Here is an 18446-nt window from a genome sequence, read left to right on the forward strand (position 1 = left end):
GGCTGGAGTTGCTGAGTGAGGAGGGTTTGAGGTGCACACCTCACTGCCAAAGAAATATCTATAGCAGAAATACCTTAAGTAATAGCTGAAAATGCTTTTTAAAAAAATAAGGGCAGTTTTATATGAACTCAAAAGCCAGAATGTGAATTTAGGACCTTTTTCCACAAAAAGGAAAAGAGCTGTTGTATTCTCCAAATAACTCTTAGGTCTCTTGTTCTGTACAGATGACTCCTCTGACTGCCTTTAGGACATGCAATAAAATCTACATTGGACCAAACTTCAGCTCAGTAGTATCAGGCTACTGTGTTCATATCTCACACAGCATGATGCTGTGTAGTAATCCATTTGTGATTAAAAATATCCTTTGTTATTTTGCTCTAGCTTCTAGAGAGTAAGTCATTCTTCTGATATATGAAATGAAAAAGGGTTATAAATGAAAAGTAAAAATTTAAGGTAAAGCAAAGAACAGCTCGAGTAGGTCAGAGCAAAGGTCCATCTAGCCCATTGCCCCATCTCTGACAGCAGCTGCTGGCAAATGCTTAGGGAAATACTATGAGAACAAGGCAGGTACTTCTCCCAGTACTTTCTTCCAATTTTGTGATTTTCAGGGACATTTACCTACAGTTTAGGGAATTTCTGAGCCAGGAGTTATATCCCAATCACTGTGTTAACAGTCTTTTCTCCATTTGGAAAAAAAAAAAAAATCCTTAAATGTAAGCATTGATGGTTCCCGCATATTTTGCTTTTCAGGGTCAAACTCTATTTGCCGCCTGCACAGATGTCAGGCAAAATAAGCTGTCAGGCTGTGGCTGCACAATAACCATGCATCTCGCAGCTGATACTGCAACAGTTGCCACACACAAACGTGCCCTGTGCATCCCTCCACAAAACAACACTAACACATTCAAGTGTTTGCAGCAGATTCATTGAAAACATTTACTACGCTAGAAAGCTTCTCTTTAGTGAAGGCAAGAACACATGCAACTTACTGTCCAAGTGGCTGACTTGGCCGTGCTGGATTGCTGGAAAGTCACCTCAAAGTGGTGGGGACCAGGGTAGTCAGTGTTGGAGGGGATGACGGGAGCTGGGGACATGGCGTCGAAGGTAGAGCTGGGCTGCGAGTAGGGTGAATGCGTTGGGACATTAGAGGTGTGCTCAGAGTTGTACGGGCTGGTGGAGGCTGCTCTGCTGCCGATGCTCTGATCCATGCTGTTGTTCAGCAAATTAAACTGGGACTGGAGGAAGGGAAAAGGGGAGGAGGGAAAAAAAGAAAACACCAGCCAGTTTAGAGACATGGAAACCTCAGCTACACTTCTTCAGGACTTCAGGTGTCCTGTTACAGCTCCCTTAAAGGGCCAGCGTGCTGGAAAGTCAACCAAAATAGTTGCTCTGGGTTGGTTTGTTTTTTAAACAGGTCACCACTTGTGTAAAGGATAAACTTAATACATTTAAATCACCCCCTTTTATCAGCTTCATCCTTACTGAAGGCAGCGAGATGCCAAGATTCTCGGATTTCCAGAGCCTTTGACTATGCGAAATAACACTTTTGGTAGTGAGGGGGATTGTTCCACTGTTCGGAGCAGGCACATATTTTCTGTGATGTGCTAAGATGTGGGAAATGTCCTACTGAACCGAGTGGGAAATGATAAACACCATCCTACATACAGGATTCTGCTGAGTGCCTAGACAATGACCACAGAAAGGCTCTTTTCTTCTGTGAAGTTAGATTTGCAGAGGATTTTTCTAGAACTCCGTTAGTTCCATCAGTATTACCAATTTCCAGTAAAGGACTGTTCAGTGTCAGACCTCCATAGCTGCAGTTCACAGTACAGATGAGGCCAGACAAATCTGTGCCCTGACTGAAGCTTACCCAAACCTCATGTGGGGTACGAAGATAGCATCAGAGTCCAAACCCGGTTAAGTACTTCTGTTCTGTAAGAGCCGAGCCTAACCCTCAGCTCACTGCTGCTGTACGCTGCTGGGGGGTGAGTTCGGGATCTGGGCTGTTGGTTGGACGTGAAGATCATGTTTCCAAAGCGGGAAGGAAGGGTTTGCTTGCCGGTAGCCAGAGCACCAAGGCATTGTAAATCTCTTGAACTGCTCTGGTACTTAGCACTAGTATGAGGAAAGCAGTAGCTTTCAGATGCCTACAGCTTGATCCTACAAAGACTTCAGCCTCCACAGATCTATGTGGGTGGGGGAGAAGCAGCAAAGCCTTAGCTTCTACTGCCTCTACTAGCACCACCCATTTGCCCAAAAAACTGCCTCGGCACACCCCTGCACATCAAGGCTGTGGCCACCGCTGGCTCCAGAGCTAACACAAGTCCTGATAAAACAGCCTGGGATCCAGAGGTGAAAACCCGGAGCTCTCTGAGAATCAGCTCTGAATGGTGGTTTGTGCAATTCATTTCAGAGCTGGGGTGTTTGCCTTTAGTAGCTTTCACTGATGCAGCTCTAATTTGGGGAAAACCTCAAAGCTACAAAGTACACAGCTATGATGCAGCACACTGCAAATAAGGTCACAGAGCAAACTTACCTATTTATACATCTACTAGCTCTTATTGTTCCACATAGGCTGGGCCAAATTATGACTCTTGTTGTTGTTGTTATTCCTCTTCTAAACTATCATTGTCAGATGTTTTCAATACGGGCTGGCAGCTCACTCTTTTCTAAAGGCATAGCCTAGGGAAAGCTGTTTTCAAAAGTATCATGGCTGAAATGTACTTAATCTTTCATCTGAAAATCAGACCAAAAAAATCAATTTTCTCATGGCAGAGAAATAAACTAATAGTTTAAAAAAAAAATCTAATTTAACTGTTTCTCAAGCAACCTACTTGCTTCTCCAAGCAAGCAGAATGTTTTTTCCAGAAACCTGCAGTTCCAGGATGGTTCAAGGGTTGTTCTTCTGGTATTTCCAAGCCAACAGCATTCTGGAAATCCCAGAGGTGAGGGCTCCTGGAGTCTCTCGGGGCTCTGCTAATTATCATACACAGAGGAGATGCTACTCCTACCTGTTGCTCCAGCTCCCCGGAGCATCGTGTGTAGGAGGAGAATTGGTGCCACTCGACCTGCCCTCGCACCTTCACCTGTCACAATCACCACCTACGTTCACCCTGGACCACAGCGGCTGCTCTGACCAGCTGCTGTCTTCCCACTAGCTGCAGCTGCCTGCTATCACAGCTATGGCAGCTCTTTGAAATGGACAGTTAGGAGAAGACAAGGTCACCAGCCGCAGTACTTTTTAATCTAAGATGGGACACAACCAGCAGGCTCAGTTATTTGCTCAGTTATTTGCATTTTCCCTCTGAATGCTGTCAGGCTGCAAAGCTCACAGCTTTGGAATCAAGAGACGTGTTTTAACTTGGGATCCAAACCTCACCCAAACGTGTACAATATATAATGGTTTAAATACAATCATCCTTCTCCAGGAGAGTTCTCCTGTTGTCTGCATCTCTCACAAGGTCGTTGGAGTCTGTGACTAACTGGAGGAATGCTGAACAAGATCTGACTTGCTTTTACAAATAGAGCCATTTTCTCCCCTAAAACATGTGCATCAACCCCTCTTTTCCTTCTCACTGCTCTATAAAGAGCCTTGCCAGAGATAAACAATTTTTCTACAATTCCAGAATTTACCTGGAGAAAAAGTTACAAGAAACTTCAGCAAAATAGATATTAAAAATGCACGTGGCAAGCCATTCCCGTTCAGCTAGGAAACTGCACCACTGCAGTCAGCTTTCAGTGCGGGACTGGCAGGGACAGGACAGCCTCGATAAACAGGCATAGCACACAATGAGGTCAGTTAGGCTGGAAGGCACTTAGCATATAGTCACCTTTGAAAAATAAAGCTTAGACATTGAACAAGACCAGAACAGCAAGGAGAAAAAGATTGTTTCTTTTTAGGCACCACAGTTAACCCCGAGCCCAAATAATCCACCCAGGAATATCAAGTGGGCTGAGACAATTAAAGGACTTCCAGAGAATCTCTCTGAAACATGTCCTGTGCCAAACCAAGTGTATTTTTTCAGGAATAAATGGAGAGTAACTGTTTGTAACTCAATGAGCAAAAAACCTGGTTTTTAGTACTGCTATTGCATACATACTCATTCTTAAACAAAAATAGGCTATGTTCTGATTGTCAGGTAGAGCATGAAGTGTGCACTGCTTCAGTTAGTCATGGCCTGCTGAAATGGGAAACAAACAGGAAGCATTTTGCCTCTTGGTAATATCTACTTTTCTAGGAAGAAGAGCTCTGTAACTGCAGTGCAGACCAGAGACGAGACATCTCTTGGAAATGTCTGGGGAAAAAAAACCACAAAAGTCGTTCTTCAATGGCTTTGTGAGTTTCCAATGAAGGGTCAAAACTGCATACAGCTCAAGTGTGTGAGAATAAAGTTCAATGTACAGTTAAATCAGGACTGATCCACTGAAAAGAATATCAAGACCGCCACACAGAAAGAGCCTTTCCTCTAGAAACAATGGCAATCTCTTAAAAGATACCTGAGATATGAAAACTGGAGCGTCATCTTTGCAAGCTCAGCTGGCCATCCCTGAGCTGGAGAGCTCTGCCAGGGTGCTCCATTGCTGTGTCCCTGCTCCTCTTAGACCCTCCATCTCAGAGGACATACTGGGACCGGGGTCCTGTTGGCAGTAGGGATGCAGCGACACTTTACACAGAGAGCCGTCCCGTCAAAATGCTTGGCAAGCACAGATGCTGGGCTGTCTGAGAAAGCGGCGGATTTAGGCTGTTACTTTACATTGCAATGTTGAAGATAATTTTCTGATTAGGGGAAGATGAATGCAACATAAAAGAGTGCTTTTTTTCTTAGAAAATCTATCAGTTGAAGTGAATCAGACTCTCTCCAGGCAGCTGATGCTCAGACTCTGCAAAGGTGACAAAACCAGCCTATGCAGATCAGAGGGAAATATTTCCTTCAGTCTTCTTAAACTCTAATGAATATGGTTTCTTTGTATGTGTAACACTTTTATAGGCAGTCAGTTTCCTGTTTCACCCTGTTAATGGTATGGATTAGTTACAAAGCAAAAGGCATACTCCCCATATATATAGAGAGAGAGAGATGTACTTTTTTTTGTAAAACTGTTGGCAGCTATACTGAAGTCAGGTATAGTGGGTAAAATGACTAACTTGTTTTTTAAGACTGACTACAACTTGGAAGCATTCCTTTAAAAGACAAATCCAGCACATGAGTGTTTGTGTGTGCACATGTGTAAATACATGTATATATGTTTACCTGTTTTGTGTGCATGCGTGTGTGTGTGTATTCATTCACATGACTGCAGTAATGATATTTCCAGAAACAGGATTACAGCACAAAACCATCCGGTACATATGTGTTTTGTACTACACATATAAGACAAAAAGTAGACATTAAATAACTTCTGGTCATGAAGTACAACACTGTACCTCTCTATCTATACCTGTAACTATGTCTATCTCTACATCTAATTTTTTACCAGTGAATAAAAGAAGAAAAACACCCAGAGGAAAGCTAATTTGTTATTTTTAAGGGTGTACAAAGGTAAGAAGTGTCTTTCCTTGCCTGCAAAGATCCTTTAAAGATGATTTCATTTCATGTATGCTGAATGCCAGAGAGCAGATACAATAATCTTTTGACTATGAAAGCAATCTCAGCACTTGAGGACAGGGCTGCAAATCTATTGCGTACTAGCATATGTCCTATTACCTACAATCTTATGAACCATGCCAGTCACTACACTCTCTCAGTCACTTTCCACTGCGAAAGGAAAACCTGCCTGGGAGCACAGGTCCATGGTGAGAGCTCAGCGCAGATGCCACTGCCTCGGCAGTCCCTGTCCTTGAAAGTCCCCAGTGAAAGATGAGCTAGTGCCGGTGGTGCTGAGCACCTACAGGCTCTGAGTAGCGTGTTTCTTTGGACGGACGCTCAAAGCCGCTCTTACACTTTCCGTCTGATTTCTCTAACACATGCAACAGTTTGTATATATGAGGGTTTAGGCAGCCTATGCCGACAGCCTTTTACCCTGAAGATTTAAATCATACTTAAGACTCCGCAAAGCACAACGCACGATTCAGAGAATGTGTAACAAAACGAGAGAGAGAGATTAACCAAGGAGCCAAAGCTGTAACCACCCCACCTTGATACAAATCTCTCCCAGCACACTGGTTGCCTCCCGGTGCCCAAAGAGCACCAGGTACTTGGTGTATCCGATGGCACAGAGGAAGGATGGCTCCCAGTTCAGCCCTGCTTCAGCCCTTCCTTGAAATCGGTTGCCCTTCCTGAACCAGCACTGAATCGCATAACTGACATATCTGAAGCAGCAACGGGTGCACAAGCTCAGAAGATAGAACTACAACATGCATCTTTGCCAAGCTTTTGCTTTGGCATCAGAGGACGATTCCAAATAAGAAATAACAAGGCAAAACCCATTAATAAAAAGTAGCACCTACCGTGGTATAATGCTGCATTGGGTCGCTAATGTACAGCATTTTAGTCTTCTTGGAATTTATAGATAATTGGGAACTTTCCCGCCACAGGAGTCATGGGGTCGGGGGACGATGGAGAAAATAAACAGGGTATTAAGGAACATGCAATAATGGAACATAAGGAGCAGGGCCAGGAGAGAGGCAGCACCAGGGATGCTGCACTGGCTACCTGTGTGCAGTTTGTTGGCTTTTTTGCTTTTTTCATCTCCCTTAGTTCTGTCAACTAGCTGCATCCAACAACAAAACGGGGCCCACCCCTTTCTGTCCCTCATGACTATTCATTAAAACACAGGGCAGGCCTCAGCTTGCCCAGTGGTGGACTGGGCTATACCAACCATTCTCGTTGAGGGGAGATCAGGGGTCCTGCTCCATAATCAAATGCAGCCAGTTATAATTCCAGAAAGCTGCTTGCAGAGTCAGGAGAGTTAAAACCCATTTGAACAGTACCCTGTATCAACTGACTGAGGTGGCTACATTTGCACTGACTAGTACACTCAGTGACTCCAAAATAACTCCACGGTTTGTAAGTGGGAGCTGGATACATCAGCTATGGCCATCATTCTCTGATCCATCTGCCCCTCCATCCATCCCAGCTGGGACCCTGGGGTTTTCTTTTGGTTGCGCATCACTTGCATTACCGCACATCGTCAGCCCTGTACAGTGTTATCAGGGCTGCCTTTGGTTCAAATGCTCCTGGAGAACATACTGATAAAAATGCCCGGAGAGCAGGGAGTCACACAACTGTCCCACTGCTGCAGGCCAAACTGAACAGGCCATGATCCACTGATCAAACAGGAATGAACTCAGCAAGGCCACGCAGAGGGAGAACATACTGCCTCTCTATCGAGGACATTCTTGGAGGTTTGGAGCAAGGGAACAACTAATTGAGAGACAAGTGATTTTCTAGGCTTTATGTTCACCAAAAAATGCTCTCTTCTTCCCTATCATCCCACCTTATTTCACTGGATTTAATATTTTTCATTGAGAGATGATCTACTTTCCTTTAGGAAGCCTGGAAAACTCAGACGTTTACAGAACAACTAGCTGAAATCATTTCAGGGCTTGTTTGACACAAGCTGTTGTCAAAGACTTTCAATGGTTGGTCCTTCCTGTCAGCAGGAAGTTTTTCACACATTACATCTTACAGCCCCGTCACTGTTGTTCTGTGCACAGTGCATGTGTATAACTACTGTGAAGCTGGAAACTGGAAGGTCTGCCACTAGGATGTGCTCACGTGAACTTTTCTGCAGGTGCTTTAATTCCAGAATTAGGCTCCTGCCATGCCTGACAGAGCCAGGTGCTGGGGAGCTCCTCTAACGGATGCATTTTACACCTGGCCAGCCATATCGATGGAGCCTATTTCAGCACCCTGGGTCAAAAGCAGAGCATGAGGCTGAAAGCAGGAAGACCCATCAGCTCCAGCATAAAGCTCACAGCCCACAATTAGTCAAATTTCCTTTTTGATTTGAGACTAGTGGTTGAATGCTGTTTATGTCAGCCAGACTTCACCATGGAGGTCAGCACAGGAAAACAGGTAAGCAGCTTAAAGAATGGCGTGCCATATTTACAAAGATGGAGCTAGTGTGTGTTGCCTGCATCTTAACACTAGTGTGTAGGTGTTGACCAGTGCACAAAGGGGTCAGTAATGGTGTCTGAACTAAACCCTCAACTGCTAAACAAACTATTGATTCTAAAGCTGTTCTCTCTAAGAAAAAAGTAAGGCTGAGGAATTGTTCACATATAATTATGGTAACTCCTCCCAGAGGACCTAGAAATACTCTACAGGATTTGTGGAGCAATGCAGCTTCCATGTGATGCAGTCATAGAGCATCACTTCTGTCTGGAGTCCAAATCACAGAGCTTTGAGGTGTCCTGCTCTCACTCACCGAGCATCTCTGCACCAGGTCTGGGAGCTACAGCACTTCACTGCTTCCTACATGTTTGTGTCCAGCACTCTGCTGACCTCCACAAACACCATGCATCAGAGTGAGGAGCTGCCTCTTTCACTGGTCGTCTTTTTTTTTTTAACCTTTGTTTCAGGCCAGCTGGATCACATTATCGGTGCATTTATTTTTATACATGTCAGCCTGCCACATGTTGCAGTGATGACAGGTAGCAAGAGCTGGACTCAACTCATTCTGAGCTCAGCAGCACAGCATTTAGTTGCACAATCAGGCCAATATAAATATTTACTATTGGCACTTTATTTTGAGCAAGGGCCATGAACTGGCTCTCCCCTCTGTCTGTGCTCAGCCACTCTCAGCAAGGACTCTTGCAAGCCTGCCTGGCACTGGCTCTCTGCGCTCGGCAGCAGTGACAGGTTGCACTGAGCTCCTGCTGTGCTTGGCTTAGGTTACAGCAGGAATAACAAGAAAGGCAACTGCAACCTCAGTGCAGGGGCAGCCCCACAATTAGTAGTGCAGTCTCCACCTGATCTGTCTGTGTGCTCCTGCCCTGCTGCAGACAAAGGCCAGAGAAGAGAGGGAAAGCAAGCAAAAAGCGAGGGAAAGGGAAGCTGGGGGAGGGGATGCAAGCTGGTGAGGAGGGAAATGGGAGGTTTGTGGAGGGAGAGTTTGTAAACCGCTGGGATTGCTTCACGCTGAAGAAGGGATGCTCCCTGGAGGCCATGCTGCTGGGGGAAAGCGTTCACACACTAACATGCTCTCTGAACAGCAGGTCTAGAGAGGCCCTGCAGACTGTGCTCGCCTCAGGGGCAGGAGCAGATGGCACAAGGCATTCTAATCCTGACAAATAAGATCTCATACTTGACTGTGGCATGATAAATGAAAAGGCTTTGTCCTCCCCAGTGTCCCACAGAGGTAGAGAGTAGTGCAACCTCTATGGGTATGGAAACATGTGCAGCAGCTTGAGCAAGATCCAGGCAGGCAGTGAAGGAGAAGGAAGAGGGCTGAAGCTTTCCTTATCCACATGAACTAAACCAGCATGCTTAATGCAGAGCAAAAGCAGCAGGAAGGCAGGACACCTTGGAGTGCCCCAGTGAGGAGCACAGCAATGTTGCTCTGCCAGCGCCTCTGCAGTGTGCTTGGCCCTGCTGCTTGCAGCCCCAGCCACCCTCATGCTGCCAGAGCAGCCACCGCAGCTGGTGGTTGGACACGCTGCCTGTGCCAGCCCAGTTTCCTTCACCGCAGGGCATGACCTGGATCAGCAGGAAGGGTGAAGCAAAAAAAGTTCTACAATTACCAGGAAGTGGTCCAAGCTAGCAGGAAGAATGGCAGGTTCTTAGCCACTAATCCACAACTATATTCAACTTTGTGGCCATATTAGACCACAGATGGGCCCTAAAATGGGTAGGGGCAGGTAGCCAATTTTTTGACACTTGGTGTTCCCAGGTACAGATGCAGCTCTCCTCCAGAAATGCTGAACTTCTTCATCCAGGGCAGAGCCTTGCAATACAAACAGGTTCTGATTAAACCTGTGCAACCTATACTTAACTACTGCTTCCCATTAAAATTTGCCCAAACAAAAATGTGCTCACAGCCATAATCACCTGAGATGCCTAAATTCAGTGAGACAGTGATGCTTCATCAGACAAATATTTTACTCTCTGAGGGTCAAATTCTGCCCATTCTTTCTCAGTTTGAACTGTACCTTACTCCAAACATAAGCTGCTGAAATCATTCAGTTTACATGCCCAGGAGGGCAATATACAGTTAGAGAAGCTGGCCCATACTGTCTTTAATGACATCTGGTCATGGATTTCCAATGGCTGTCTAGGAGATACAGATGAATCGGGTCTCCTTTAGACAGCCTCCGAGTCAGGCTGGGTGAGATTCTGATGCAACAAGAGCAGAGTTTGCTGAGCACTGTGCAAATCAGGTGCTTTCCTTTTAGATAGATGGCAAAATTGATTTTCATTAGGGGTTTTATTCCTGGTGCACTTCCAGTACTCAGGAAATGAAGAGAAGCCTAGGTAATGTCCTAGGTAATTTTCAGACTGAGTAAAGTCTAAAAGTCTAAAGATGGCCAGTTTCTGATACAGCACACTCTAAACAGCAAATCAGAAAGGTGTGTGGTGGTTCGGTTTGTGTGTTGTTCTTTTTTTTTTTTTAACCAATTTTTTTTCCCTCCTTGCCCTTCCTCCCTAAAAGGTCCCTTCAGAAATGGAGCTTGGCTGCAGCCCCGGTACAGTAATACATTAGCCTCACAGAGGCCCTGGCTTACAGGGTGAGCCTTCATGGGCACAGGGGACTGCCCTGCACCACACCCAATAGGGCACAGACCCATTCAGCCTAATGACAGTAAGAGAGGAGACAGACTGGCCACCACTGATCAGGACAAAATGGGGCACTGGATGTACTTGAGTGACCCAGAGCACCATCATCATGGGCTTCTCACTTGCTACGCATTAGGCAGCAAAGTAATTCAGGGTGGCAGAGCTGGGCGCTTTGAACTACGCGGGTCATCTACATGTAAATGTTGCCTGCAGGCTAAGCAGGGAACCACCTGAGGAAAAAAACCATGGGAGAAACAGGCACGCGATATACCTGAGCTCTGTGTAGCTCAGATCTCTCAGTCAGGGCAGCACAGGACTTGCTGCTGACTTCAACCCGGATCATTAGATGATAGATGCAGTATGACAAATGCAAATATTTTCTTCTTGACATATAAGTCCAGCTTTCTTCCAGATCATGTGTTCAACTATACTCTGTGTTTAATAGACACTACCACAGGTATCCTGATACCTGTTTGTGACATGTTAGTATAAAGCCACTTATACTATGTCATTTAATTCTTCCTTTTTTAACAATGGGTCATATACAATGAGGGATATAGCTGATGGCAACAGCTATACGCAGGAATCTGCTGAGAATGTGGTGTGATGCCTTCTGTTTCTAAACGCTCATACAATCTGTTTTTATGTGTTGTCCTGTTTCATGTAAGGAAAAGGAGGTCTGAATCGGCAAAGCCCACATGTTCATTAGTGCAGCCCTCTACTTGGGAGGGCAGGTGTCTTCACAAGCGGAGACCTGCAAGGCTGGAGTTTTATTCTGCTGAATTATGGCAAAAGTTCTTACTCTCCAATTTTGATGCTGTATTTTTTTACAGAGGCAAAGACTACTCTATCTAGAGAAATCCTCTTACCGTGTAATTATTTTCTGCACCTTTTATCTTTCATTTTCACTGCACTTCTAAAATTCTTTTGTGTTAAATGGAAATTTATCTCTTTTCCTGCACTAACTTCCTGGAGGGAAGCACCATTAGCAGTAGGAGTCCTTCAGTTATCCCACTGCAGGCAGAAGCAAAGCTGTGCTTTCAGAGCAAGATGAGACCCTCCAGAAGCTCTGCCTCTGCAACAGCTTACAAATGACTCTTGCTACACAGCATGTCTATACCTGAGCAAATTAAATTCTATTTAGGTCAAAGTCCTTGCACTCCACTTTTATTACAGCACAGAACCACGGCTGCTGCATGTTCAAGCAAGAAGTAAGATGCAACCATCCAACATGAAGCCTGTTTGCTACAGTCACTGTGACTGATGTACTTTCTTCAGACTATGACAGTAATCCTCTTGCTTCCCAACCCCAGAATTGTGATTGTCACAGTTGCTGCTGTTTGGATTAACCTGGAGGATGGAGAAGACAGCTGCCTCTGCCGTGTGTGTGGAGTACTTCATTGAGGGGTTGGTCTGACACTGCTCACTGCTTGGCCCACCATCACTGAAACTACATCTGACAGAGAGCATCGTGTTATGGCCATGCTTGGCAGAAGTAGGACTGTAATAATCTCAGTCTAGCTGTTTTCTGCTTGTCTAGAGCATGCCTCTTAATAGCCTGGCTTCTGAAATAGGAAGGTGGTCCAGCAAAATCTATTAATAAGCAGCCGCTACCTTCCTGACCACTGTACCACATGGCTGTGAAAATGCAATACAGTTATTTCAGGATATCAGACATGTTACAAATGATAGTAACTCTGTGCCTGTAAGTTACTATCATTTGTAACTAGCAAATATCCCATTCCCTACTCTATAGCCATCTAATCCACTGGGAGAAAAAAAATGTTTGTTTTTGATGTAACCCTCTTTTGCATTCTAAGCCCACTTACCATAACTGAGTCATTCATGCTTCTCATCTGGAAGACGTCCATCGTGACCTCTGTGCAGTTGGACGCCTCATTGCTGCCTGTATGATTGGATGGAGGGAGGTCAAAGTAGGTGCTGTCTGGTTCCCTGTGAAAAAGTGATGACAGTCAGTTTTCCAGTTGTCTAACAAAGCCTGCACCAATAATACCCAAGAACTTGTATTTCCCTGAAGCCTTGCCTCATTCTCCACTTCTCCCTCCATCCTTTGCTTATATTGTCATGTAGCAAAGCAGGCAACTGTTCCCTTGTGGGTAAAGAAAGGAGAGACTTAGGAAGCTGTTTGTCTACCCAGCTGCTCTAGCATATCTGTCATCTTGGGATGTCTAAGTTATGGGATAGCAAGGAAGAAAGAGGATGAAATGAAGTACAGTCCTTGTTCCTTGTTTGATTAGAGTGAGGCTCAAAGGCCGGAACAGTTGCAAAATTCTCGATAAGCGTTTTCCAGTCACAATTTTTGAAAATAACCATTTTAATTAGGCAGCTAGCAAGCTTCGTGGCCTCAGGAGTGGAGACAGACCAGTAAGAGCGTATCCTCCCAGGCTTGGTCCCAGCATCTCTTGCCTCACCCTTGGGAAGGGTCCTAGTCAAAAGGGGACGTTTGTTCAGGCCCTGAGACCATCTCCATGCAGCCCTGGAGCACTGCCTACAGATGGACCTAGGTTATGAGATAGATGGTGTCATGTACAAATGCCAGGTTTAAGAGCCACAGTTCAGGAAAACTGGCCAAGTTTGTCAGTACCCAACCCAGGCTGGCTAGTGCTGGCTCCTGAGCAGCACTGTTGGGTGCAATGCTCCTTTAGTTCTCTGCAGTGTGTTGTGCTGACAGGTGGGGGACTCTACACCACGCTGCTGTGGGCCAGTGGGCCTTTCTTCAGCAGGCAAGGTGTGAATAAGGACACAGCTCAACTGCTTCTCTCTAAGCGAAGATGAGTCAGTGTCTCCTCTTCCCAGCTGCTGTTGGAGAGCATGATCAGAAATGCCTCAAACACCTTTGCTTCCTACAGCAAGAGGAAGTGTGCCCTGATAGTGACCTTTGACGTGCAAGAAAGACTGCTGTGCTACAGTAACTTTTTGCAGTGCTTGCAGCACTCCTTTGCATCTACAGTGCACATCAAAAATGCCGGCATTTGCACATCCCTTTCCAGAAACACCTTCAGTTGGAAACAACGTTTGTGGTGCTCAGCTTTCTACAAATGCACGCTCCACAGTCTTTGAACTATCTAGCATCATCGAGGCAAAGGGGTCTGGCAAATGAAATAGTCTAAGCAGAGAGATCTGAGTCTGAGAGCAAAATTCTTTGTATGAAAAATGAGAATATGAAAGCTAGAGCATGTGGAAAAAAATGTTTTCCCTCAGGTCATATTGATAATATGTGCTAATATAGACTACACAGCAAAGGGCCATTTCTGCCTCAGAATATTTCTTAACACAAATGGTCAAATACCACTTACAGCGTGCTCCAGAGATGTTCAAATGTTGTACCTTCATCAGCTGGAGATGACTGGGACATCTTCACAGAAGGGGAGTCTGACAAAGGATAAATCACTCTAGGGACAAAGGGGGGAAAAAAAACTATGTTAATATTGCTAGAGTGCAAACAAAAAAGTCAGTTTTCTCCCGGAGGCTTTACAACCTTTTGTCTGTTCTGCAACGGAACAGAGCAGATGATTTGATGTTGTGTTTATACTCTTCTATTCCTGAAAAATGCTTGGAGATCCAAGTTAGCTGCACTAAACTCAGTTTATGACAAAGTGAGTTGCAAATGTCATATTATATCACCATATCACTGAGTATCAATTCCCTCCTGCTTTGTCACTGACACAGTCTCAGAGAGGCAAAAGCTGCTGGTGAAGTGCAGGAGCTTGAGGTGGCCGAGGAAGTTCACACCTAGCTCCTCAGCGGTGCTGTGCGAGCCTGGAGCTCCAAAGGACTCACGATAGTGAAATGCTGCCACTTCCTCCCCAGGTCCAGCACACTTCTTCCTGGTACCTAGCAGTGCGAGGGCCCTGGAGTCACATGTGTGTGGAGGAAACTACAGCTACCTCTCCTGTTGGTGTGGTGCTGCCAAGCCTTGCGTGCCTGGGCCTGCTGGGACCCGGTCACCAGGAGGAGCAGCAGAAGGAGGGCACATGGCTCTTTCACTGCATCCACTCTTTCTGGCCCCTTTCAGCAAGCTCTTGCAAGGCTCCCAAGCACTTTCTGAATGAAGAGTGTCACTACACACTCTGCAGTACTACCAACACGTGTCCCAGCACAGCTTTGCTGCATGGATGCTGCTCTGTTGTGACTTAGCACTTGCATACCACAGCAGGACTTGGCTACTGCATGGGCTGCAGACAACGAGTAGCTTACAAGAGGGGAACCCAAACTTAACCCACTGGAGTGAGTGCTGCCCTGGAGTTTGCTGTACTGAAAGAGAGTTTGCATAAGAAAAGTGACTGAAAACACCTTCGTTGCAGATGAGTACAGATCCTGGGTTGCGCTGCTCCACAAAGACTGCTGTAAGAACCCAGGGCTCATTTCTAGCAAAAGAAAAGGTTGCAGAAAAGATATACCCTTGCCTAAGCTGTCTTCGAGGTTGAGGATCAGACTTGACCTAAGGTTTTTCATTAATCACCTGGCCTAGTATTTTGAGTACACTTTCATGCTGGTGGAGGGCATGTTAGAAAACCAGATGGTCTAAGCACAAGGGAGGAGTGCTCAGGGAAGCAGGAGGAAAAATTCTTAAAAATACGTGGGTATTTTGCAGGGGGTCAGAGTGGCACGTGCTGGACTTTCAGTCGATTTCTACTAGAAACTAATTCCGTGACTCAAGGCCTCCATTTAAGATGCTCATAGTACACTTCAGCAGAGCGTTCACCATAACTGCAAACAGCTCCCTCAACTCTGGAGTAGTCTTTGCACAATTATTCTTAGTAATCATTTTGGATTAGGTTCAGTAAAGAGCTTAAACTTCCCAGTTAGACACAGCAACACCAAACTCATGAGTACCAGGCCTCTGAATAGAACCAAAAACCAAAGTCAGATGACAAAAATAGTTTTGCAGCAAAAACTAGAATGAATGACACCCTTGGTCCAACTACAGGTCCTAGCTGCTAGGCTGCAGTCTGGTTTCTACTCCCTTGAGAAGAACACTGTGTGCGCGGCTGCACAGAGAAGTGAGGAAATCCTTTTCCTCCGAATCTGGTGAGTAGGGGAGAGACATTCATGTCTCTGAGTCATGGTAGCACCACAGATCCAGGTTGTACTCTGCCTGGACAAGAGCCGTATCCCACAGGCTAGTTTATGAAATGCCCTTGGCTTCCACCGGCTCTGAGCAAGGCATGCCAAGAAAGCAGGATTGTAGGAGCTCTGAGAACTGGCAGGAACTCAGGCATCTCCAGTATCCAATGGCCACTTAAACAAACTTCAAGAGGAAAAGTCTGCCTGTGCTCTGTTTTGATGTGACCTGTCAGTCCCAATCCTGCCTTGTTCATTTTGGGCAGAGCACAATTTTCATCCCAGGAACATCATTTGCCAGTAGGCTGATGCTCGTGAAGTTGTAGTTGCAAACGCCCATAAATCCCCACAGGTATTCCGGGATAGCCTTTGCTCTGGCCAGTTATTTATGAAGCCAAATAATAATGAGGAACAATGAAGTCAGGCACAGTCTCACATCACTGCTTTTAGAATCTGAGCTCCCTCATTAAAACAGCGAGTGTGCTATCACCTTCACACATCTGAGCTTGGTGTAACCACAGGATTCCAGCGTTTATATGGATCTCCTTAAACTGCATAATCTATGACGTATATCACTAGGGAACTGACTGCCTAAATACAGGAAACAAGATAACATAAGAACATTACTACCATCTCAAAAACCAGCATAATAGTCATGAGTTCCATTAAAAATTTATGTTCAGCCAAAAGTACCACTGAGAACAATTTAATCTCCAAATACTCCTGCTATATGCCACAGAACGTCTCCAGACTTGTGTCAGGTTAGTACTAACCTTAACTAGCAAAAGCAGGGCCTATTGGTCCGTGTTTCAAAAGCTTTCCTGGAAAGCATCTTTGTGAAGTGTTTTCTGGTAACAGCAGCCACTGTTAACACTTCTCACCCAAAGATTGCAACTTATTGTTCAGGTATTTATAAGTCCCCCATGAAGTTGGGTAACCTTTGCTTCCCTGTACATACTACACAGTTGAGGAAGGCATGAAAATGGCTAAGCACACTCAGGAAAAGTATAATGCAAGCTTATGGTGAAGGCGCAATACAGATGTCCTAAATGTTTAGACATTAAAATGGCCTTCCCACATCTAAGCATCTTGCAAATATTACTGAATGTAATAGTACGCCCTCCAAGTAAACTAAGGCAGGAATGTTACCTCTGCTTTACAGATGCGGAACTATTAACTGCACCATTTGCCCAGGACTGCATACAGGAAATCTGTGGGAAAGCCAATTCTTCAACCAAAGCCTTCTGAATCTTACTGCACAGGCATAACCACAGAGTCATCTTTAATCCTATCTGTTCCTCTTGCCTTTGGACAAAACTGTCTGGCAGTGAAATCTGGAGAGAGATCTCTCGAGTTCAGAACAGCTCCCTTCTGCGAGAAGGGTATAGGCACCTATACCCACGCTGCGCGCCCAGGTGCGCTCCTGCTTATCTGACCTCTGCTCATCACAGCCAGGCTTGTTTACGGTCCATGGAGTCCATGGAAGAAACCCACCAGAAATGCATACATCTATGAATACCCAAGTGTGGCAGTAACGTGTGCATTTTGTATGCCCGGTTATGTACTTTGTCAGCAAAGTTAGATCCTGCTTTGCGAAACTGTAGCTCTGTAAGAACAAAAGCAACTACAGCTGTCCAAGAGCCTAAAGATCAGACAGAAAAGGCAATGCACAGTAGAAACTTTAGGCATTGTAATTCTCTGTTAACCTTTGTTGTTTGCCAGCATGACTGCTTCTCTGGAGAAATCGGTGCTAGCTGATCTGTGGCAAAACCTGACACGACCGCATGTACAGCCTGCCTTTGACAGCGTGCTTGGATCACCTGCAGTTCGCTGCAAGCCATGCAAAACCCAGAGACCCACATTTTCTTGGCTTCTTTCAAGCAGCGAAGAAAGCATTCAGCATGCCTTGACTCTTCCTTTGTGGCCTATCATTTGTCCAAACTCCAGCAGAAGAAGAGTCAGCATTTTGTGGAATGGCCAGGCTGCAGCCATCTTGAACACTGTGCTGTCTTCCTCTGCTCCGAGCCGGGCTGTAAAATCATTATCTTCACGGGCTTTCCTGCTCCCTCTGAAATACCAGGACCTACTTCTGTGCACCTACTAAAATATACCTGTGCCAGACATGATCTGGCTACTTCTTTTATCCACACAACAAGTGTTACCATCTTATTTCAACTCAGTACCGACATCTAATACTGAAAGCCTAAAAAACTTCCTGCTTTTCGATCTTAGACCGCCAATCTGAGGGCAGCAGCTTTCTAGCTGAATGATCTATTTGTGTTAGCACAGATGCAGTCCCCCTGGCTCAGGCCCTTTCATTCTGTGCTCTGTCTGAGTCAGCTGGAGTCTGGATGAGTTCAAGAGTGGCTGACACGACATAAGAAGTTAAAACGAAAGCAGGACAGTGTCCCCTGACAGTTGATCCCATATTCTGGTTTCTGCTCCCTCTACGACTTGCCGGCGAGATACAGTATCTACAGATGCTCCTCTAGGAGGGTTTGCCAAAGCAGCAGAGGACTCGTTCCCCACTGATCTAATTGCGGAATCACTAGCTTGTGAAAGTATCATTTCCTCCCATCCCTCTTTGTCCCATATGTAAAAGGGAGAGAAACAAAAGGACGTAAGCAGCAGTTTTGAAAAAAGGAA

The 18446-nt window shown here is 45.4% G+C and overlaps 1 protein-coding gene across 5 annotated transcripts in view; it reads right to left on the reverse strand.

The window, feature by feature from the left end:
* TP73 (tumor protein p73) overlaps positions 1-18446 on the reverse strand; it is a 54818-nt gene that overhangs the window by 29566 nt on the left and 6806 nt on the right. For 4 of the 5 annotated variants that reach the window (XM_068915792.1, XM_068915793.1, XM_068915797.1 and 1 more), the window contains 3 exons: positions 14033-14128; positions 12545-12668; positions 990-1235 (listed from right to left, as the gene is read on the reverse strand). In XM_068915792.1, coding sequence (XP_068771893.1) covers positions 990-1235; positions 12545-12668; positions 14033-14128 — 466 coding nt within the window. The remainder of the gene's footprint in view (positions 1-989; positions 1236-12544; positions 12669-14032; positions 14129-18446) is intronic. The other variant, XM_068915795.1, reaches the window with a different exon arrangement.

This window comes from Struthio camelus, chromosome 21, assembly GCF_040807025.1.
Source record: "Struthio camelus isolate bStrCam1 chromosome 21, bStrCam1.hap1, whole genome shotgun sequence".
In the NCBI taxonomy this organism is placed as follows: Eukaryota; Metazoa; Chordata; class Aves; order Struthioniformes; family Struthionidae; genus Struthio; species Struthio camelus.